Genomic DNA, 25038 nt, shown 5'->3' on the forward strand with positions numbered 1-25038 from the left:
GTCACTTCTAATCTTTTTCTATTTTTGTGGGTCGAGCACCTGTGGATCATACATGCATTGTCTTAACTAGACAATGAGCAAGACATTGTAGTTTTCTTTTTTCTTCTTGCAATTGAGCGATCAAATAAAGATGTGTAAAGACATTCTGACATTTTAACGACCCACTCAGCAATATTCCAGCTATATGGCGACAGTCTGTAAATAATCGATTGGACTAGACAATCCATTGATCAACAGCATGAGCACCGATCTACACAATGTCCCTTCCACCCTGCTGTTGAAGTAACAGCTCTCAACGAACCAAGACTACATAACTCAAAGGTTCACTCCAATGTCACTGGGGCTCATTTACAATAAACAACCATGATATTATTACTGTCCCTTCCATGTGTGCTGCGCGGTGGGGTAGCCTAGTGGTTAAAGCATTGGCTCGTCACGCCGAAGACCCGGGTTCGAATCCCCACATGGGTACAATGTGTGAAGCCCATTTCTGGTGTCCCTCGCCGTGATGTTGCTGGAATATTGCTAAAAGCGGCGTAAAACCAAACTCAGTCAGTCAGTCCATGTGTTAGTTTGTTAGTTTATGTGTATCTTTCTTTCTTTCTTTTTTTCTTTAGCTTTAGTCCAGCTATATGGCAGCAGTCTATACATATTGACCCCAGACCTGGCTCCGATTTCTCGAAACAAACTTAAGTTTTTACTCAAATTTCAAACTGAGTTTGACAATTTGAAACAGCTGAATTTTAAACTCAACTGCATTTTTTAAATAAAAGAGCACAAACATCTTAAGTAATCTATCCACCAAACTCAAATTGTCCACTATGTTTGAGTTTATTATCGATTTTAGTTCATTCTGGGAAATGCATTTTCTCAAATTTGAGTAAAAACTCTAACTTAAGTCAAAACTCAGACTTAAGTTTGTTTCGAGAAATCGGGACCAGACAACCTAATGATCAACAGCACTCAAAGTCCCCCACCCAGCTGTTCAAGTAACCATGGTAACAACTCTAAACGAAGCAAGTCTACACTACCCACAGGTTTACTCCAATGCCACTGGGGCTCTTTTACAATTAAGTTTGAGTTGTTTGTTTCTATCAAACTTACATATTTGAGCAAGAAAGCATTGGTGAAGCTGAAAGGGTTACATTTAGTAATTATGCAGCGTTATGTTAAAAAATAATAACCATTGGCACTCAGTCTGCATTTAATTACAGTACTTATATCCCAATTTGAATTAAACATTTCTAAATTCCTCAGAAAGTATGCAAAATTAACAATCAAAAACCAAATCTGGAACAATGTCAACCTTTAATAAAGCTCTCGAGAAAACCTATCACAATATTCCAAGAAAACCAAGGGCACCTTGATTAAGGGGAATAAACTAAAACTTAGCCTCAGAAATAAAGCTTACCCTATTCGAAAATATATTTCTAAGTTCAAAAATAAATAAACACTAAAAGGAGCCCAGAAAAATTTGTAAGCCTAAAGCTGAAGCAATCTAGACTTGTCCAATCATTCTAGACTTGAGCCGGGCTACTGTTTGAATTGGGACTTTCAACTCTGAGTGACCTTCAGCTTGTTGACAAGCCATAAGTCAGCAAACCATGTCGATGCATTCAGCTCCATCTGAAGCGAGGGACAAACATGCATTGTAGGCTTCCATAGTTTCCCTGGACCCCATTTCTACATACAATCTGCAGCTTTGCATGGACAACGTACAGCTGGTATTAGCGTTTATTCAGATTAATGAAATCATTGACACAATTAGCTGAGGGTGGGTGGGTGGATGGGTATGTTGGGTGGGGTGGGTTGCAGCAGAGACAAGAGGAGAAGTGAGTTGGAAGGAGTGGAGTGGAGTAGGTCGGTTCGGGTCGGTCGGTCGGTTAGGCTTAGGTTAGGTTAGGTTAGGTTAGGTTAGGTTAGGTTAGGTTAGGTTAGGTTAGGTTAGGTTAGGTTAGGTTAGGTTAGGTTAGGTTAGGTTAGGTTAGGTTAGGTTAGGTTAGGTTAATGCTCCATTTAATGCTCAAGAGCCAGGCAGAATAACAACAAGTAGCATATTTTAACATCCTTTGATATGACACGACTAGCAATCAAACGGATCTTTCTCACTCTTGGCTGACACCATCCACTTGACCAGAATGTGGCTGAATATTGCTAAAAGTGATATGTGGAGGTAGGGAGGTGGGTAGGAGGTAGGTAGGTAGGTAGGTAGGTAGGTAGGTAGGTAGGAGGTAGGTAGGTAGGTAGGTAGGTAGGGAGGTAGGGGGAGGTAGGAGGCAGGCAGGGGGAGGTAGGGAGGGAGGAGGGAGGGAGGGAGGCAGGCAGGTAGGGAGGTAGGAGGGAGGTAGGTAGGTAGGTAGGTAGGGAGGAGGGAGGGAGGGAGGGAGGAGGGAGGGAGGGAGGTGGGAGGGAGGGAGGGAGGGGAGGGAGGGAGGGAGGTAGGTAGGGAGGTAGGTAGGTAGGTAGGTGGGGAGGGAGGGAGGTAGGTGGGAGGTAGGTAGGTGGGTAGGTGGGTGGGAGGTAGGGAGGGAGGGAGGAGGAGGTGGTAGGTAGGTAGGTGGGAGGGAGGGAGGGAGGGGGAGGGAGGGAGGGAGGAGAGGTAGGTAGGTAGGTAGGTAGGTAGGTAGGTATACATGCATAACATGTATGTTGTGTTGCGTCTCTCGTGGGGAGTACACACAGATTTTGTCTTTGCATCGACAAATCATAACAGTATCATACTGTATATTCCATAAGCTATTCAAGTAACCTGAAATTCATGATCCATGACTACAATAAGCTTAATGTGCATCACTTGAATACATGGAGCAATGATCTGAAACAGCTGCAGACATAACCAATGTACATGTTCAACAGTGCATGCATTAGCTGCACTACATTCTCCATCAGTGAATCGTTCAGCCCTCATGTCTACAGTACAACTGCAGTACGAGGGTAGTATGTCGCCCTTACCCCGAGAGAATGATATAAAGATGTCGAACACACATCTTGAATTACAGGCAAGGCTAGATTGCTCCTTTGGATTTTATATATTTATATTTTTGTAGGCAGATATTTTCGCTCGTCATGCCGAAGGCCCGGGTTTGATTCCCTACATGGGTACAATGTGTGAAGCCAATTTCTGGTGTCTCCCGCCATGATATTGCTAGAATATTGAAAAAACTAAACTCGCTCACTCACTGTTCATCAACAAATGAACAAAAACATAATGCTTGCCTAAGGACTAATTTCAAATGGTAAAATATTCATTTAGAGCTGCAACTGATGGCTAGGTAAGATAACAAAAAAGCTAAGTATTTTTTAAGTATGACCTAATTCCATACTCTCTTGGGTGCCTAACACAAACATTTTGTAAGGTGCGCCTTGACAAACAAACAGGTTAAAATATAGACCGTTAACAGATAACACTGTCTAACAGTCATAAAAAACTACTTCAGTTTGACATGCGGTTGTGGACAAAGCCGTTTTGTAGTAATGATAGTAAAATGTACTAGATAACACATTGAGCCATGGCAGTAATTATTCAAAGGCTTTCATTAAAACTGGTTGATGATGGGTTTTTCAGCTGTCAGTATATTTTATTCCATGATCTATGCTTTTACATTAGACATTTTAATAGCTGCTGAGTCAGGTGATGTGTATTCTGTATAATGTTCTACCAGAAGGGAAGAATAACTAACATTGTAAACCAAAAAGTCACTGTGTTCTTCAATCTGATTGGTTGAAAAACGTGATCAAATGGTATTTGATTCCCGGAAATTCTCTGCGTATCAATACATACAAACATCGCTCACACCATTGTATTGTTATGTCATCAGCTGTGATGACGTCATTAAAATCATATTGTGACGTAAAGTCCGAATGACGTCACAAATGAGCAGTTCCAGATGCTACCATGGGCCGGCTGATGACATTTCACTGCTGTACCCGTACTCGATGTCAATGAGAACAGACACAAAAAACACATCGTTCAAAATGAATTCCAGTGCTTCAAATACTCAATAACACCCGGCAATTCGCCAACACATGATGTTTATCTCATAAATAAGAGAGTTGAAACACTTTCTTTATGCAGTACAAACTGCAGTAAAATTCATGTATAATTTGGTTTGGTTAGTGTTAGTGGTGGTCCGATTAATTGAAATAATCGAAGATTGGTCACAATGACTAAACGACCAAGCAATCAATCATGTTTTCTCATAATCGCAGAGCTCTAGATAAGATTTAGCTCCTGTGGGTACTGTACCCACTGTATTTTTTTTTGGAGTGGGTATTATGAATGTTGAGTGGGTATGTCATTTTCCGTTACCCACTGCTTTCAAATATGTGCGTATTTCAGTCATTTTACTAAGTATTACGTCATTGAGTAAGTTTACTAAGCAGGTATATTCGGCCTTATGTCATACCTAATCAAAACCAACTTAAATATAATGGAAATTATTACATCAAAAATCACTCATCCTATACTGACAGTACAACACTAGTCCTATACTAACAGTACAACTTGATAGCAATCGATGTCTTTTTCATTACGCAAGCGATGTTTATAAATATATTCCGTACGCATTTGTTTTAAACATTTTGCGTATCTAACATTTTAAATGCATAATTGGTACGCAACAATTATTTTTCAATGCGTAATTCTATGCGTATTTTACCCGGATACGCAGCTTATCTGTGCCTCTGTAATCGAACACAAACAATTTTGGAACACTTATTTCGCTTTAACAATATTTTTCACAAGGTTGGTTTAGTCTGTTACATTTCATAAGCACTTCCAGCTCGTTCCAAGTCAGGATTGAATTTATCTTCAAGACTACAGGAGATTTAGGTTCCTAACATACTAGTCATCCTTTAAAGATGTAAAATTTGCAAATGCATTTTGTGCAATTTGCAAAAAACTCGAAAGAACTATGTGTTTTTTCTTTATTTCTTGTGCATTAACAAACATAACCAGGAAAATTTGATAAATGACGCTAACTAATTATTTTCGTTGATTGATCAGTTGTAATGAACCAATCATCAATTATGAGATTTTAAGCAATTCCCAACACTAGTTAGTGTTAACGCCGCACTCAGCAATATTCCAGCTATATGGCGGCACTCTGTAAATAATATAGTCAAGACCAGACAATCCAGTGCTTGACATCACGAGCATCGATCTACGCAATTGGGATACGATGACAATTTGTTACAACCAAGTCAGCGAGCCTGACATCCCGTTAGTCACCTCTTACAGGGTTTTACATGACGTGAGATTCCTGCATATTTGACGCAACAATTTTCTAAAAGACTCTCAAAATATTATCATACGAGTCAAGCTTGAGGCAAGTTTTATGAGTGACCCTCAGAATTCAGTTCAATAAAATCGATTTGATAAGAACTTGCATGATAGCTTTCGTTTTATTACAAACTGTGTTGAAAACGCTCATGATATTAACAGAAAGTACGAGAACCCTGAATGGCTAAAAATAGAGCCATACTAGAATGCTGTAAAGATACCAGCCAATAGCATTTGAGTATGTCATTCACTATATTTAGACAGCCAATAGCAGTTGAATACGTCATTCGCTATGTTTAGACTGTTTTGGTCATTTAAGCATTGTCTGTCCTGCTAAGAAACAGTGATCGCTTGACTCGTTATTCGTAACGAAAGCAAGAAAAACAAATCTCCTGACCTTTCTCATGATGAGCACTAAAACCAACTGCAAAAGCATGACCTGTGATATGTGGATTTGGGCAAAAAATAAATAGAACCAGAAAAAGGCAGACTGATGGGCCACATTAAACAAATGTTTACTGTTTATGTGAGGGCTAAAAATATAAGTCAGAACCCCTTGGGGACCAAGTATTTGACTTGTCGAAAATAGGTATGTCTATGAAGTGAAATGATCCAGTCCTAATTCCTCAAGCTTTGTTTATCTTAGATTTCCATATCACTAATAGGCACCTTATCAGTTCCAGTCTTTAGCACAGACAATTTTCCGTAAAATCACTAATCTGCCTTTTGAACACCCGTCAAAGCGGAAAGGTGTGAGCAGCTGTCAAAATCAGTGCAGACCAATCAACTTCTCATTGACTGACTTCCTCGGCTATGTATACAAGATTGCTGTTGTTTGAATCATGGGACCAACTTTTCTTCGATTTATCGTGTGTATTTATGAAAAAATCGGTATTCAAATGATGACAACTTAACTGGTTTATGAAGTGAGACACCGGCATAAACTCATTGGGATTTGACTGTATCCTGCTTATACTTTTAAAGATTTGATAAATCTACAAGTTATCAATGGTGTACAACACTGCAGGAACTCTTACAGAAATTGTCATGTCATTAAGGAATCGATCTTCCATGTTATGGAAGAACAGGAAATTGAAGTCAAAAGAGAAGTCCATTTTGGCCTTATGTTGGATGAGACATGTGACATCACCATACAAAACAAGCTTGCAATTTATGTCAGGTATATTGATGGTGAACTCTCTGGGTGAACCTGCTTCTATACAGTATACTGGACTTTGTTATGGCTGAGCTTCAGTCTGGGCTAGTACAGCCATGCCGCGAGCATTATACACATACACTGACTCGCGCACCCATTAATGCCGACGCCATATGAGCTAAATATTCTCCTGCGCGGACGTTAAACCCATTTTCACCTCACCTCACAGTATACTGTACGGGCTGAATTGAACAGTGAAAATATACTGTTTATTAGCTAATCATATAAATGACAATACAACACTAAACAAAAAATATTTGCAAAAGAAATCTTGATTCACACAAAGATTCACACAAAGAAATACTACACTAAAATGTTCATGACTCCCAAATAATAAAAATGACTCCCAAAAATAAATACTGTGAGTCACCATGACTCCCATTTTTCAAAGTCTGTGTAAAACCCTGCTCTTACGACAAGCATGAGCTGACTGACTGACTGAGTTTGGTTTTACACCGCTTTTAGCAATATTCCAGCAACATCACGGCAGGGGACACCAGAAATGGGCTTCACACATGGTACCCATGTGGGGATTCGAACCCGGGTCTTCAGCGCGACGAGCCAACGCTTTAACCACTAGGCTACCCCACCGCCCACGACAAGCATGGGTTTGCTGAAGACCAGTTCTAACCCGGGAAGTACATGTACCAGCACAGCCTGATTTCAGTCAGTACATAATCATGATGCAGGGATAGAAATGCACTTTTTTCTCGGGCACAGATAATTTAGGGGTTCCTTCATGAAAATTAGTGTCCCTTTTCAAGATCCAAGCATGAAACATCACAACAATTATTTTATTTCAATACATTATTTTAGAAACATCATGTACACCTGGGTGGGGTAGCCTAGTGGTTAATGCGTTCGCTCATCACGCCGAAGATAAGGGTTCGATTCTCCGTATGGGTACAATGTGTGAAGCCCATTTCTGGTGTCCCCCGCTGTGATATTTCTGGAATATTGTTAAAGCGGGTGTCCAGGAGGCGTAAAACTTAACTCGCTCACTCATTCATGTAAACCTGTAAACTTGAGAGCAGGATTTCCTGAACACTAGTACTATTACAACCGCAAGAATAGTTTAGCTTCATATCTCCTGGGTGCCGTTGTACAAAGCGATCTTAGCGCTAAGCGCATACTTTAACATAGACCTTAACGCTAAGGTTGTTTTGTACAACGGCACCCTGGACCCATAAACCAGCCCACAAACTATGTAACCATCCAAAACCAGATTTCCTGTCACTGGCACTGTTATTCGAAATGAGTGAGTTTAGTTTTACGCCGCACTCAGCGATATTCCAGCTATATGACGGCGGTCTGTAAATAATCAAGTCTGGACCAGACAATCCAGTGATCAACAGTTATTCAAAATGACTACTCACATATTTAGAGATGTGAGATTGAGTGTGCAAAAATTCTTCAATAATTTGACTGGGTCAGATTCATTGCATTTTCCATTAAATGAATCATGGTGAGTATTATTTGTATAATCTTAAGCAGGCTGCCAGGACACTGTGAAAATGTTTCACCCGTGCCATTGCAATATTTACTGTGCCATGACATACAAATAAAGCACTATTTCGATCACTGTGTGGGGGCGGTGGGGTAGCATAGTGGTTAATGCGTTCGCTCGTCACGCCAATGACCCGGGTTCGATTCCCCACACAGGTACAATTTGTTATAGGCAGACACTTTTATAACATTAGTTTTTTTATGAAATTGACCGGAAAGCGAGATTTTTCATAATTGACGATTGGTTCATTACAACGAATCAATCATCAAAAATAATCGGGTGGCATCATTATCAAACTTTCCTGTAATGTTTAATGCACACAAATTAAATAAAGAAAAACATGTAGTTGAGGGTGGGGGGTGGGTTTTGGGGTGGTGGGGGGGGTAGGGGGTTTGGTTGGTTGGTTGTTGCAAATTTCACATCTTTAAAGGATGACTATTTATATGTTAGGAACATAAATTTCCTGGAGTCTTTAAGATAACTTCAATCATGACTCAGTATGAGCTTGTAGTGCTTATGAAATGAATCACTGCGACCAATCCTCGGTTAATTCAATTAATCCGACCACCTCTATAGCCAGCCCTACACAAAACACATAAGAAATAGTCCTCGATCAGCTGTTACAAGCATGGATGGGATAGTGGAGCCATATTTTGACACACTGACTGAGATTGTGGTGCCCTAATAAGATGATCAGCAGGTGCTTGTTCCATGCCTGTATTTCGGGGCTGTGACGTGTGATAAGACAATGTGTGATAAGACAGGACAGGGGGTCACTACAACAACTTCACTACAATGGCAGGAAGGTTGGCCAAACCCTTTATAGTCATGTTGCACTGAGCGGAGAAGTTTTCTGTCACTTTCAGCAACGCTCCTGCAGTGTCACAATATGGGACTCCCGAAATGGGCAGGGCTCCAAATAATTTTTCAACATCAGGAGTACGTACTCCTTATTCTTTCAATATAGGAGTACTGGAAACCTTAAGTGTACATTTAGAGTACTGAATGGAAGCTAATGGACTAGCAGTAATCTTGTGTTTCGTTTCATATATGCACCACAACATTGCTACTCTTGTGTAAACAGGTCAATAAACAATAAAACAATACTTTTTTTCAGATAAATACGTCTGTAAATGATTCTAAGACCGTACACCATTGCTGTAGTGCGTATCTGCTACGTTTTCTAAATTATTTCCTACCGTATCGTGCATATTTTTTATCCGTACATACGCCGATACGGCCCTTATCTGGAGCCCTGATGGGCTTTACACATTGTACCGATGTGCGGAATTGAACATGTGTCTTCAGCGTGATGAGCGAACACTAGCCCATGGTCGAATGTTGGGTTAAAACAATACAAACTGTCAGAATACAACATGTAACAGAGGTCAAATACTTTACACTAACAAGAATATCCTTTCGCTTGTCATTAAGAACAAGAAAATTCTCTGGGTTATCACTAAAAACAAAAACAACCCATAGCTAGTCACGAAGGACAAGAACATCCCTTGGCTAATATCACAAAGAACAACAACATCCCATGGTTTATCACTAAAAAAAAGAACAGCGCTTGGCTTGTCACCAAGAACATCCTGTGGCTTGTCACTATATCACTTTACCCGTGAAGGTCTCGGGTTAGAATATTGATCTTCAGCAACCCATGCTTGTCGCAAGAGGTGACTAACGGGATCGGGTGGTCAGGCTCGCTGACTTGGTTGACACATGTCATCGGTTCCCAATTGCGCAGATCGATGCTCATGCTGTTAATCACTGGATTGTCTGGTCCAGACTCAATTATTTACAAACAGCCACCATATAGCTGGAATTTCATAAAAAAACGAATGTTATAAAAGTGTCTGCCTATAACACATTGTACCTGTGTGGGGAATCGAACCCGGGTCATTGGCGTGACGAGCGAACGCATTAACCACTATGCTACCCCACCATACTACTATTGCTGAGTGCGGCGTTAAACTAAACTCACTGACTATATCACTTAGAACCACAACTCTTATCAATCCCTTTTCATCCATTCACGACCCATCAGTGAAAATAAATCGATGAAACTTATGAGATGTTCCCTTCTTCCCCTCAGTAAACATACCCTCAGAAGAACCAGGCTAAGTTCACAACACTTTTGTCAGCACAGGTTTGTCAGGTTATGTTAATCATGAGAAGGTATTACACAGTGTTTTATATATTTACATTTAGGAGCCAGTCGGTACAACTCTGAAAATGTTCCGGACTGGCTTTCACGTTCATATTTCCACAAATAAATAGTTAACTTGAATGTCGTGGGATTGTTGTGACGGTCACTTTCAAACTTAACAAATGAGCGAGTGAGTATGGTTTTACACCACTTTTAGCAATATTCCAGCAATATTGCGGCGAGGGACACCAGAAATGGGCTTCACACATTGTATCCATGTGGGGAATCGAACCCGGGTCTTCAGCGTGACGAGCCAACACTTTAACAACTGGGTTACCCCACCGCCTTACTTAATAAAAGCATGTGTGATAAATGCATGTGCCATATCAGACAGTCAATCTCACATGGGGTTAAAAACCTTATTAAGGTAGCACATGAGCTGAAAATTGTGGGCCAGGAAAGTGAAATTCACAGGTCCTTCAACTACAGTCAAAATCCTTTCACTCCAATCACAATCAGAGCCATTATATTTTCAGTTCATGTACATCCTGGAATAATGCTGACAAGGCAATAAACGGTCTAGCAAACATTTTCTACAAAAAGAATATTGAACATTTCTCATGAATGATTCCTTTGTCAACAGTATTGGTGCTCGTCTTCAACAAGCATGTTTTGTTGTTACCCAACCTGATTCAGCAATACCTTTGACCTTCTCGCTGGTACATACCGGTACACATGACCTAGTTTACAGAGCTAAAAGTTACCATGACCGTGAATGACCTAATTCTAGAATTCATGTATATCATTCTTGTGTATATACTTCTTGATATTTTTTTTGGCTGTCATTAAATTCCCCAAATACTTATTTGTCAGTATTATACATAAAGGTCATTTTGCAATACAAAAGCAAATAAATGCAGTGTAATAAAAGTACATGCTCAAAGAAGATGCTATATTACGTAGGTGTCAGATGGTTGCATTCAAGTGCATTCTCCATACGTCTACTATTATTGAATGTTATCATGACAACTTTGAAACCTTTCGGCTGCTATTATATAAAATGAAATAAAAACATCATTTCGGCCCAGATTTTTAAAGTCAAAATTCTCATTTATACACAGGCTATCAGGGGTGGAAATAACTTTAAAATTGCTAGTGTACTCCGGTACAGTGGCACATGTAAAATCACTTGCCCTGATAAGTTTTCCACTATACCGTCCGTTTTCTTCTTGATTTTTTAAATAAACAACATTATTAACATTGGAAAGTCACTTGGACACCGGTACAGCATGATATACAAATTTGCTTGCCCGACAGAAAAAAACACTGGACTCGGACGTCGGGCAATGGGTTATTTCCACACCTGGCTATTACTTTGCTGATTCTGTTAATAGAGAAAGACAAAACACCAAATATAAAATATCACTGAATATTGCCACCATAAATCATAATAATTATTTTTTGGTAGCACATTTACTGTTATAGCTGATTATCTGTCACTGAACACTGAATGTTCAACACGTTGATCGATGCCTGATCAAACAAACATCAGTTCTTGATCAAAATATTTCAGCACAATTTTCCAGAATCATCTTAATATTTACATTGATGTACTCTTATAAGCTGACTTACCTCAATAAGGCAAAATATATCAGTTATAACATTTTCATCAAAATCCAAAATGTTGCATGCGTTTACCAATATTTCATGTTTTCTTCAACATATTTTTCAAGGAATCTTGCACATTAAACATGCTTTTATGCAATGTAGCAAAAATATTTTGCATTATAAGGACGCACGATAATATTCATTCTACCGTAGTCTTGACAATACATATAGAGTTCTTGTAACTAAAGTATTCATGTCATTTCTTCTGGATCACTAGTTTTGTAGGTCAGTATATAATGTATGTGTCTTCCAATATCATTCATGCAAATCTTGAACACTTGGTAAGACCTGGGTTTGACGTTGATTTACTAAAGTGTGTGTGTGTGTGGGGGGGGGGGGGCAGGGACCACCGTCAATAAACTGCTGGTATTATGAGGGTCCTGTAAAGTATTGAAATGTATGTTCAGATAGTTACTTCAGAGCCTCTACTGAATCAGTGGTCATGTGGACAGGTCATGACTGATGGGTGAAATTACAGACCCAGATAACTACCCTTGATGGGCTATCAGTTCGATCTCGGTATTTGTGCGTTTCTCCAAAGGCAATATTTGAGGTTTTCTGCATCCATTCTCTACATTTTTGTGTACTGAACACACATTTGTGTGATGAATAAAACCCTGTAGGACTGAATTTGTTTATATTAACCTGGAATCGTTTTTGTGTGAAATCAGAGCTCCAGATAAGATTTAGCTCATGTGGGTACTGTACCCAATGTATTTTTTTGGAGTGGGTATTATGAATGTTGAGTGGGTATTTCATTTTCCGTAACCCACTGCTTTCAAATATGTGCGTATTTCAGTCATTTTACTCAAGTACTATGTCATTGAGTAAGTTTACTAAGCAGGTATGTTCTGCCTTATGTCATACCTAATCAAAACCAACTTTAATATAATGGAAATGATTACATAAAAAATCACTCATCCTATACTGACAGTACAACACTTGTCTTATACTAACAGTACAACTTGATAGCAATCGATGTCTTTTCCATTACGACGCAAGCGATGTTTATAAATATATTCCGTACGCATTTGTTTTAAACTTTTTGCGTATCTAACATTTTAAATGCGTAATTGGTACGCAACAATTATTTTTCAATGCGTAATTGGATATTTTCTATGCATATTTTACCCGGATACCAAGCTTATCTGGGCCTCTACATAAACTACATACTTAATTCATCAACTAGTACGTAACTGGCATTAACTCAGCAAGACATAAGTGTAATGAATCTGAAATAAAAATTTATTAACATACAAGTGTTTATTAACAATCACATCTTGATACATGGCAGAAACAGATCTAGGCGCCTGTCGAACAAGGTCCTTGATATGAGTCAAGAACCTGTCAACAGAAAGTCTGTTTGGATCGACCTCATGGTTATGAATGTTGTTAGTGACTTAGTGGTGAGTCCTTCATTCATATTCAGTGTCACTCGGCAGTTGACACATCATCTCCAGTACACACTATTATTCTTTCGGTTCTTAACCCTAAACTTATAGTTGTCATAAATCAAATTTTGTCCACCCTGTGCATTATCAATGTACTGAACGTCAACTTGAGCATTAGCCATGATGATGAATGATGTAGTGGGGGTTCATTAATATATATATATACATGACTGGGACATTTGTTAGTGTTCACCAAGTTGTTCTGAAATGTGCTCCCCAATTTGTTCAGACTTGTGGTCACGGCGTCACCAGACTTACCTTGAAACAGACTATAACTAATCCCCCTTATTGTTCTAGGGGTGACTACATTTTGTTGTTTTAAGAAAAGTGGGTACAGTGGGGGTACACCATTTGTGTGTTTCTCCAAAGGCAGTGTGTACTGAACGCACATTTGTGTGATGAGTAAAACCCTGTAGGACTGAATATTTTTTATATAAACCTGGGATCGTTTTGTGTGAAATCAAGAGACATTCCCCATAGGGGCAGAAAGATCATGTGTATTGACTTTGCAATATTTACACATTTATCGTTTCTTAGTGATGATCAGTCAGTCTTTACAGTGCTTCATTGTTGATAAAAATATGAGTGAGTGAGTTTAGGTTTACGCCACTTTTAGCAATATTCCAGTGATATCACAGTAGGGGGCGCCAAAATGGGCTTCACACATTGTACCCATGCAGGTAATCGAACCCAGGCCTTCGGCATGACAAGCAAACACTTTTACTAATATGTTACCCCACTGCCCGAGAATATTATGAAGTGATGACATCTTATGACATCACACACTGATTACATCATCTTAACAACAGGCAGCCTTCAATTAAATTTTAGTGAAAGGATGACATTTTTCATCTCTCTTTCGGCACCAGTGAGTAATCTCACAAAAACAGATTATCAGGATTATTGTGACTGAATGTGGTAATTCTCTTGACAAAAGCTCAGGATTTACACCATTGAGTCACTCAGGTTATATAATGCGTAATTCCCTGAACCTTGTTGGTTAATGTCTATGTATGTTTTAGGTGATATCACAATGAAAGAGTATCACAATCCTTTGTATACCATTGTGACATCATCATATATATATATATATATATACTTGACAATTACATGACATCACTAAACTAACTGTTGCTTAAAGCTGGTCAACTTTCAGCTCACAGAAGTGTATAAAATGAAAAAGTTAGAGCAATGTATTTTTTCTAAATATACCTCAGTGCTTTGGATAGGTAGCATCATGGGGCGTTGTGGGTCAGGAGCAGAGGTTGTGAGACTGAGTGTGTGGTGTGTGTGTGTGTGCGTGCATGTGTGTGTGGGGGGGGGGGATGTATATGTGAAAGACGAAAATGGGGAAGCAAAATGTATCTCATTAATAATAATAATAATAATAATAATTGCATTTATATAGCGCATCATTCACTAATAAATGCTCTGTGCGCTTAAGATGGAAATTGACACTTGAAAAGAAATGTTTTGAGGCCAGTCTTAAAAGATGTTAGTGACTCGCTGGTTTTGAGTTCAAGCGGTAGCGCGTTCCACTTCATTGCTGCATTGAAAGCTAACCAATCTTTTGCCAAAGTTGGTTTTGATGTTAGACACTGTCACTAGCATTTGGGCGTTGGTGAGGAGGCTTTACTTTTTCTGCTTTTAAATGACAATGTAATGAATATATGTTTTTGAAATAAAACTCATTCCGAGTATGTACTTAAAATGTTTATTAATGCAAACATGTTCTCGTCACTATATCACTGGAATAATGCCGATGTGACGCAAAACCCAACCCAACTCAACTTTATCAGGGTGGGGACAGGGTGCAGCCAAGTGTTGATTATAGTTTTATCAAACCTGAACAGGTTAAAATTTTAAACATTTATTGAATGGTCATTTACTAGTGAGGGTGAGGGGTAGGGGCTTTGGGGAGAATGTCACATATTTGGTGTGTATGGGGGTGCTGTGCCTAAACGGAACATAAATGAGGGGTGGGGGAGGTGGAAGGGGGAATCTTCAGCAAAATATTACATAGACCCAAGAACGACCTTCCCGTCCACCCCAGGGCTAAAAGTCCCCCCAACCCAGTTATAAATTACCTGCCCCTTGTGAAGTCGAACATTGCATAACACGGTGTTTACTCTACCCGATAAACCCCTGTTTAACACACTCCGTTAACACAATTACACAGTATAACCTGCGCGACTTCATACTGTCAACACATTTCAGATGCATATTTCAAAGTTAGTGACTGAGAAACACAACCAGCGTAGCCAGAACTGAAAAACACGATGTACCCAGTTCTGTGACATACGCACCTAGATACGGGTCAGGTAAGACAAGACTTGATCTCAACCTCACCGTCAGCAAAATTGGGTCTGCGAGAACTTTCAAAAGGCGACTTTGTTAAACATACCGGCAAAACAGTTAAGACATTTCAATGGGTAGTATTAAGCGTGATAAGAGAATACTGTGAGTTGTTTTGCAAATCACACATAAATACTTACAAATATTACCCCGCCGCAAAAAGCTTCAAAGCCGTCGCTCTCGGCCATATCTGCGAAGTTCTGACATGAAGGCAGCTCCTTGGAGAGAGTTATCCCCCTTTGTTGTTACAATGACAAGGCACATTATTCCTTTAGATCTCGGTGAGGTGACAAATTTGAAACGAATGTTCTAGACATTTTATTGCAAAAATTAAAGACTTTAGTTTCATTTGTTGTGTTGTATTGTTATTTATGGTGCTGTTGTTTTTATTGAAGTTGTGAATAAAAAATATTAGCATGACAATTTATTTATTTATTTCACCATTGATATGTCGCGTTTAAAATGGTCATGTGTATTGACCGTAGTTATTTCAAGATGTTTTACTGTATTACGTGAGACCTCACCTAGGGTATGAGGTTTTCCTGTTTATAAGTAGGACCGAATTTGAAGTTTCATTTATTCTTGGTAGGATCCGATAAATAGAGAAGACGAAGTTTCTGGAAATAATGTATAGATAGTCCGAAATCAAAGCCAGCGTACGTTTTCTTTGTGGTTGACCTAGGTCACGCTCTCGTCTAGACTGACCAGCAATCAGACAATGTGACGATAGACCACAGGGGGGAACAGCGGTATGCGGTTCACTTACAGTTACCGTTATGTTTACCGGTTTAACTTTTGGTATATTTTACGGGCGTTGCTTTAGGCTTATGTAACTCAATTTCATATGTTGTATAAAACATGATAAGAAAAAACTATATATTAATACGTTGCCTCGTTTTTTTGCTGACACAGCAAAACGCAAGGGAAGCGTTGACCTCATTAAGCAAGATAGCGTTATGTATATAATATATATTATATACCTGAAATACTGGTAAAGGCGTTGAGCCACACTCACTCACTCAAAAGCCGATGTGCTATTTGAGTGAGTGAGTGAGTTTAGTTTTACGCCGCACTCAGCAATATTCCAGCTATATGGCGGCGGTCTATAAATAATCGAATCTGGACCTGACAATCCAGTGATCAACAGCATGAGCATCGATCTGCGCAATTGGGAACCGATGACATGTGTCAACCAAGTCAGCGAGTCTGACCACCCGATCCCGTTAGTCGCCTCTTACGAAAAGCATGGGTTACTGAAGATCAATATTCTAACTTGGACCTTCACGGGTATGTGTTATTTGAATATTATTAAATATTACTATTGATTTTTTAATTACTAGTAATTGTTAAGGTTAGTTGACTTGGATGATGCATGTCATCGTATCGTTACTCATATAATAAATAATAAACAACAGACGTCATATCTTTGAAAATTAGAAAATGCCTTTACGGCTCTAATGTACAACATTTCAAACACGGCAGGGGTCATTCGGTTGAGTTTCATTGCTTTCCCCAGTCTACATTTAAATGAAAAAAAAATCACACAAATTACCCAGCCACATATTACATTTTACAAACTATTGTAGGAATCATTGTTGGATGAATAGACATTTTCAGTTTTCAATTACACACAAAAACGAACACGGATTGTTTTTGTCTTCATCAGTTTATAAAATTGTCAAAACAAACTACAAAGACATCAATCATCAGCGAGTTCATATTTATTATTAAGATTGTGAAAATGTTTGTACAGACCGTTTTGTTAAATGAAAACAGGGGCGGTGGGGTAGCCTAGTGGTTAAAGCGTTTGCTCCTCACACGGAAGACGTTCAATTCCCCATGACGTACAATGTGTGAAGTCCATTTCAGGTGTTCCCGTTGTGATGTTGCTGGAACATTGCTAAAAGCGGCATAAAACTATAGACACTCACTCATTCAAATGTAAACTGCAAAAATAAATAGTATTTCGAGCGCTGCATCCTACCTGGATTTCAGCTAGTTAAATGTAATCAATGGTAGAATCAAATGAAAGTTATATATAACACAAGAAAATTCAAGCGTTCCTTTAATATTTCCCATTTTTACATCACAAGTTTGAATAGCGCTGTGGGAGGAAATCTGAGAATAAACAAAGGAACACTGCCATGAAGCGGTGTTCCCTTATTTGTTTCCCTCAGTATATTAACAGTTTCTGAGCTGTAAATGTTGAAATTCCAAATCTGAAAAGGCGCTCAGTGGTATTTTCACCTGCTCAACTTTGGGGGAGATACTGTCACATAGCTACGTTTAGGTATAAGTTACAAAATGTGGATACAGATTTACATAACTTAATAGTTAGGGGTGGGTATTGTAGAGAATTTTCATATTGCCATATATTGCGATGCAAAGCATGTATTGCGATATGTATTGCAATATATTGCATGAAGTATTTTAAAACTAAATCCTACTTATAAACGGAGTTACTTCTTGATTTATAGAGCAAAAACACAACAAAATCACTAGGCTTGATTAAGCTTTAATAACAACTTTTAATCACGATAAAATAAAAATATGAATAATATTTGGCACAAATGAAACAAGGACATATCCGAAGATTACCGAGTGTTACGAAGTTTTCCGAATGCAAGTCAAAATACCGGTTTTCGATCAGCGTATCGCAATACGTATCGTTTTCATGTCTGAACCGGTAAATACTGGTAAACCGGTTATATTGCGCAGCCCTATTAATAGTGAGTGAGTGAGTTAAAGTTCAACGTCGTATCATCTCTATTTCAGCCATATGTAAACATATACACAAATCCATTATTAACACAACGTCGCACTCGAAAGCAATTTATACACACATGCTGGCTACATAACTTATAAGCTAGACTTACGCCTAGTCTCTGGATATATATTATTTTGATAGTAACAAATAATTCTATTTTAATTGAAAAGGTGCCTCAGTGAGATAGGAGATTCAGAACCTGAACCTGTGGAAATCTAGACTTGCTTTATTTAGGGCTTTAGCACCGCAGGGAGGGCTTGGCAGTAGGGGAAGTAATGTAGTTCAGGGACTGCAAGACAGACCACTTATACGCATAAATACATGTACAGTTTAAAGTTGATCACTTAATTAAATCGTTGTCTTCTAGTACAGTTAGCGCACTGACGTCACACAATAAAACATATTACAACAGAATTAAGGGTCAGCTTGACCTTCCGACCTTTGTGACGCTGTTCGCCATTTGTCATTGCTGACTGACGCCCCAAGCGATTGTCAGCTTCATTATAAATTAAATAACCATACGTCTCCATCAAGTTAAAGTCACTCATGTCCATTCAAATGAAACTAGAATATTCATTGCATGTATTGCTCAATCTGGATTCAGTCTGTCACATTCCAATGGCAATCAATCTGTCTTATCCCCATAAAGATCCAGGGCCTAGATTTTCTAAGCTCTCTTAGCCCTAAGATAGTCATAAGTTAATGTTAATGTATGGCACTTACGACTATCTTAGCGCTAAGAGGGCTTCGAAAATATGGACCCAGGTTATGTGGCCTTCAGTAACCCATGCTTGTCGTAAGAGGCGACTAACGGGATCGGGAGGTCACTCGCTGACTTGGTTGACACATGTCATCTGTTCCCAATTGCGTAAATCGTTGCTCGTGATGTTGATCACCGGATTGTCTTGTCCATATTTGATTATTTACAGACCGTCGCCACATAACGGGAATATTGCTGAGTGCGGCGTTAAAATTAATAACAAACAAACAAACAAACAACACTGCTGCCCTAGTGTTGTTCAAGTTTATCATCACGTATGCTTGTACTCCACGGACTGCCGCGATAGAGACTAACTGAACTTAGGACTGTCCTTCCCGGTTCGCCGGTTACACTCTTGATCGAAGCTCAGGCAAATTGTAGTGCAAATAGGGTTGCGCAACAAAGAGAAAATGACCAGTCTTTACATATCTTTGTTCGCATATGGGAAGACTGGTCATTTTCTCTTTGTTGCGCAACCCTGTTTGAGCTACAATTTGCCTGTGATCGAAGCCAACTATAGTTTGGCATGAAATGCATGTGGACCCGGTTTTTTTTGTAAATATCTCTTCATCCAATGACCTAATCGATCTCAAACTGTGCAAGTGGATGTTTTGTCAGACAACCTAATCACATTGTAAATCACCGATTTTATGCATTTGAATTAAAGAATCTGTCTATGTAACTGTCAACAAAATAAACAGCAGAACGCAGACTGCTTGCAGAGGGAGGGAGCCAATGACCTGTAACAGCGGCAGTGTTGGGTCATAAAGGTAAATGCACGTGCAGTTCATGATAGTTACCTGTGCACTGCACAGTGATATACCGTTTGGATCATTCACATTGACTACTTCTAGCTGTCATCACGAAAGCTTATTCAGATGATGCTAAACGTTTAATTAGAAATGTATTGAATTTTTTAAAAAAAGAGAGCAACCGTAGCAAACCGATTTATAAAGTGTCGGATTACATGAAACGTACAACTTTTGCTCTTGGCATGAAGAAGAACATCGTGCTAAAAATTGTGAACAATAAACCAACAACCAATAAACAAAACCTTGTACAAAAAGGTAGGCATCCAAAGTTAGATTCTTTTGACATCAGGGTCATCAGAGATGTCATTCGCCGGCTATTTGCTAGAAATGAACACCTGTCCACAAGAAAGTTAAAACACATCCTTGCAGAGGATCACGACATTAATGTTTCTAGGTTTATGCTAAGCAAACTACTGCTCAAATTTGATACAAGTACAAGAAGGTAGCAAAACCAGAAACTTGTAATGTGTGAGAGATCTGATATTGTGAAAATAAGGTGTAACTATCTGAGAGAAATTAAGCAGGCAAGAGACGATGGGTTCGAACCTATATATCTGGATGAGACCTGCGTCAATGCAAACCATACTGCTGCCAGACAGTGGCTACCCACTGATCCCAGTGATGGTAGGAAAATACCAACAGGCAAAGGTGAACGTTTAATCGTTCTTCATGCTGGTTCCCACCGTGGATTCCTACCTGGGTGTGATCTGGTATTTCGGTCAAAGAGCACAGATGGTAGGGACTATCATACAGAAATGAACTCAACGGTTTTCACACAGTATGTTGAGGAACAATTGTTGCCAGCTCTGCCTTACAAAAGTCTTGTTGTCATGGACAATGCTCCCTGTCACAGTGTTCGAGATCCAAACAATACGTGCCCAACTTCCAATACAAAGAAGTCAGATATGCAGCAATGGCTAACAAATAACAATATACAATTTTCAATTAAGGCCACTAAACCACAGTTGTACTCTTTGATTAAACCTAACAAACCTCCACCCACATATAACATTGACAACATGCTACGCCAACACGGCCATAAGGTCTTGAGATTACCACAGTACCACTGTGATCTCAACCCAATCGAACTTATCTGGGGAGACCTTAATAGTACAGTGGCCCGGAAAAATCAATCATTCAAGTTGAATGATGTCAAGCACATTGTCAACACTGCTATATGTGACATTGACATTGCACGCTGGCATGCATGTGTTGAACATGTCCAGAAGGTTGAGAAAGAGTACTGGCTCAAAGATGGCTTGACGGAGCAAACAGTTAATCCAGTTGTCATTCGTCTGGACACTGATGACTCCTCTGTGGAAGAATGGAGTGAACTTGATGAAGTTTAATTCTGTTATTATATTTACAGATAATAATAGTATCCAGCCAGATATGCTCAAAGAAATATAACTTCTTTTATCAATGACAGCACTGACTAATTCCAACGACTTATAGTGTAACATGAAACACTCATTTCACATAAAATTATCATGAAAATATAAATATTAACTATCTATATGCTTAAAGCTATTAGAAATGCATTGCTTAATTTGGAATGTGAACGACATCAAAACATACCACTTTTGTCTTCATTCTATCTTTTCTTAAATGAGGGTGCATGATTGTGTGTGCTTGTGTCCGAGGGAACGGGGCTTTAACAGTTGTTGAGTTCTAACCATAGGTGGTCCGATTAATGATTTAGTGTAAATATACTTTCTGTGTTCTTTAAATGCATTTCCACTTAGATACTGCATAAACAAAATATGACATTAACATTACAAATTTAAAGATTTTAACCTGCAGAATAATTCTCACTAATAGGTTTTGTGGTTAATGTTGAACAACTCAGAGAAACAAACTCCGTATGATGGTTAACAGTTGGCACCCACCTTACCCTATTCACAACCTGTGACACCTCTTCATACCTGTCACGTGCATAGCTGACCTACATTGACGAACGTTGACCTTTATGACCCAACACTGCCCCTGTTACAGGTCATTAGCTCCCCCTTCTGCAAGCCGTCTGCGTTCTGCTGTTTATTTTGTTGACAGTTACATAGACAGATTCTTTAATACAAATGCATAAAATCGGTGATTTACAATGTGATTAGGTTGTCTGACAAAACATCCACTTGCACAGTTTGAGATCGATTGGATCATTGGATGAAGAGATATTTACAAAAAACCGGGTCTAACCCACACAGCCACCGCAGCTTCAACTCAACCCAACAAAAGTACTAGGATCTGTACTTTACTGAGAAAGTGTAATACCAAATATAACCTGTGTTCCATTTAACCACTTTCTAAATAACATGGGGTATTCAGTCATTTTGCTGTCAGGTGCATGGTCAGTCCCTGCTCCCTCGTCCGTGGCGGACACGGGGACTGGTCAGCTGTCCACCTTGTCAATCTAGCCTCCTTTAAATGCATATCCACACACCAAAGGACGCGTGTTAATACATTTCTTCTACCTAAACAACCAGACAATGAGGACGGCGGATGTCCATCAGATGCTTTTACATTGTATTTGGAAACATCCTCGGTAGTTCTAGTCTGATTATAATAAAATATGCCAGCAGTGTAAGACAGTACAGTAATACTTATGTTTATTATAAACAACGTAACTGGACCATGTTTCAAAGACAAATCAAGGTCAATTTCCAAACATATTCAAAACGTGTGAACATATAATGGATCTAATCACAATTTTCGACTTTATCGTCTAAATTATCCGACAAATGGTTCAAAAATACCATTTTCAATACATCTGCAATCAGTTCAAAATCCCTTCAACAACTTTTTGTATCATCATTGGTGGAAACGTGTGAAAATTTCATTTTCTTCAGTTTAAGTCAAAATGGCGTATACCAATGACAAGGTTTTTCGTCTTGTTTCTAGCCACCTACAAACCGGTTTTCAAGGTCACAAAAAGTTTTCTTATCAGATTATTGTACACCAGATTAAATTTCAATCGTTTTCACTATGTCTGCTACATCAGCCATATTCGAATTATGGTGTTTTAATTGATGGGACAACATGAGCAAAGTTTCAGCCTTATGGATTCAGCAATTTTGAGGAAGACGTTGTCACACTCGACGCCATGACAACTAGGGCTGCGCAATATAACCGGTTTACCGGTATTTACCGGTTTGGACATGAACACGATACGTATTGCCATATGCCTATCGAAAACCGGTATTTTGACATGCATTCGGAAACCTTCGTAACACCAGGAAATCTTCGGATATTTCCGTTTTTTAAATCGTTCCTTTCCTTGTTTCATTTGTGCCAAACATTATTTACATTTATACTTTGTCATCATTAAAAGTTTTTATCAAAGCCTAGTCAAGCATAGTGAATTTGTTCTGGTTTTGTTTTATAAATAAAGCATTAATTCGATAATAAGTTTTTGTTCAAAAAACAACTTCTTGCAATATATTGCAATACACATCGCAATATATGCTTTCGAATCGCAATATATCGCAATATGAAAATTCTATGCAATACCCACCCCTAATGACAACAGATGAACAGTGAGTGAGTGAGTTTAGTTCTACGCCGCACTCAGCAATATTCCAGCTATATGGCGGCGGTCTGTAAATAATCGAGTCTGGACAAGAAAATCCAGTGATCAACAGCGTGAGCATCGATCTGCGGAATTGGGAACCGATGACATGTGTCAACCAAGTCAGCGAGCCTGACCACTCGACAAGCATGGGTTACTGAAGATCAATATTCTAACCCGGACCTTCACAGGTCACAGATGAACAGGTCCAGACGTAACCCGTCGGATCTCTGGTTCAGGTGAGCCAAAATATTGCTGCACTCAGCAGTTTCCCAGTTATACGATGCCGGTCTGTAAATAATCGAGTCTTGACCACACAATCCAGTGATTGACACTATGAGCACCGATCTTCGCAATTGTGATACAATGACATGTGTCGACCAAGTCAACAAGCCGAACCAACCGGTCCCATTAGTCGCCTCTGATGACAAACTTGGGTTGCTGAATATGAATTCTAACCCCGGTTTTCATGGGCAGCTAAAATATTGTAAAGTTCATAGATATTCATTTTACTTTTTTTGATAGGTTTTGAGAGATCATTGGTTAAAAATCCAAAATTGAACATTTAAAAAATAAAATGTAAATATTGCATTTTGGACAAAAGCTCTACATAAAGTCTTTCAGTAAAATAATAAACACACCAATATCAACAGCAACATATGGTGAGGTTTGAAATTTAAAACTGTATTATTAAAGAATGTTCAACAGATCATTCACAAGATTGGAATTATTTATATTAAAAAAGTAAAAAATATCTTGATTTATATGCATTTCGCATTTTGTGCTTACATTACTAGATTCTAGACAACAACAAAAATATGTTATCGACATGCAATGCTGAACTGGTAGGTCTCTAAAAAGATTATTATATATATTATATCCTATATTATATCCTTGTGGCGGCGTCACAAATCGGTGAAGTTAAGCAGCGTCGAGCTCGGACAGTCCTTGGATGGGTGACCGTGTTTGGCAGCTTGACTCCTGAGAGTTTATAGGACTTCCGTCCTGCCCCACAACGAAGCACATGTGATACATGTGGTCTCACCTTAGGCAAGTGAGTTTGTTCAAAATTGTCCCTGTTCACCCAGCAGGAAAACGGGTACCCGGTTGGATAAAGTCATGTGACTATAACCTTCTAGCGCCTAACAGGCAGCTTGGGTTATCCGGGGTAATAATGTGCTGTGCCTTGATTGTTAGCGCTATGAGCATGACTGAGTTTGGCGCTATATAAATGGACACATTATTATTATTACGTTTCTGATCCCATTGCTGACATCAGTAGATGTATGTCTAAGTACGGATCAACCGACAGCGGCCAATACATCGTAACATGACGTCAGCATATCTTGACTGACAACCCAAGAGGTCTGGGTATAATCCATGAACATTATTGCTCTCTGTTGTTGCATAAGTGAGTGAGTTTAGTTTTACGCCGCACTCAGCAATATTCAAGCTATAATAATCGAGTCTGGACCAGACAATCCAGTGATCAACATCATGAGCATCG

At 39.0% G+C, this 25038-nt stretch overlaps 1 protein-coding gene across 1 annotated transcript in view; it reads right to left on the minus strand.

Annotated features, from left to right (window-relative positions):
- LOC124260268 (multidrug resistance-associated protein 1-like) overlaps positions 1-15835 on the minus strand; it is a 60035-nt gene extending 44200 nt beyond the window's left edge. Inside the window, 1 exon segment of the mRNA XM_046694527.1 lies at positions 15768-15835. Coding sequence (XP_046550483.1) covers positions 15768-15815 — 48 coding nt within the window. The 5' untranslated portion in view covers positions 15816-15835.
- Between the last annotated feature and the right edge of the window lie 9203 nt (positions 15836-25038).

The sequence above is a fragment of the Haliotis rubra genome, unplaced genomic scaffold (genome assembly GCF_003918875.1).
Source record: "Haliotis rubra isolate DU_JTF1 unplaced genomic scaffold, ASM391887v1 Scf759, whole genome shotgun sequence".
Taxonomy (NCBI): Eukaryota; Metazoa; Mollusca; class Gastropoda; order Lepetellida; family Haliotidae; genus Haliotis; species Haliotis rubra.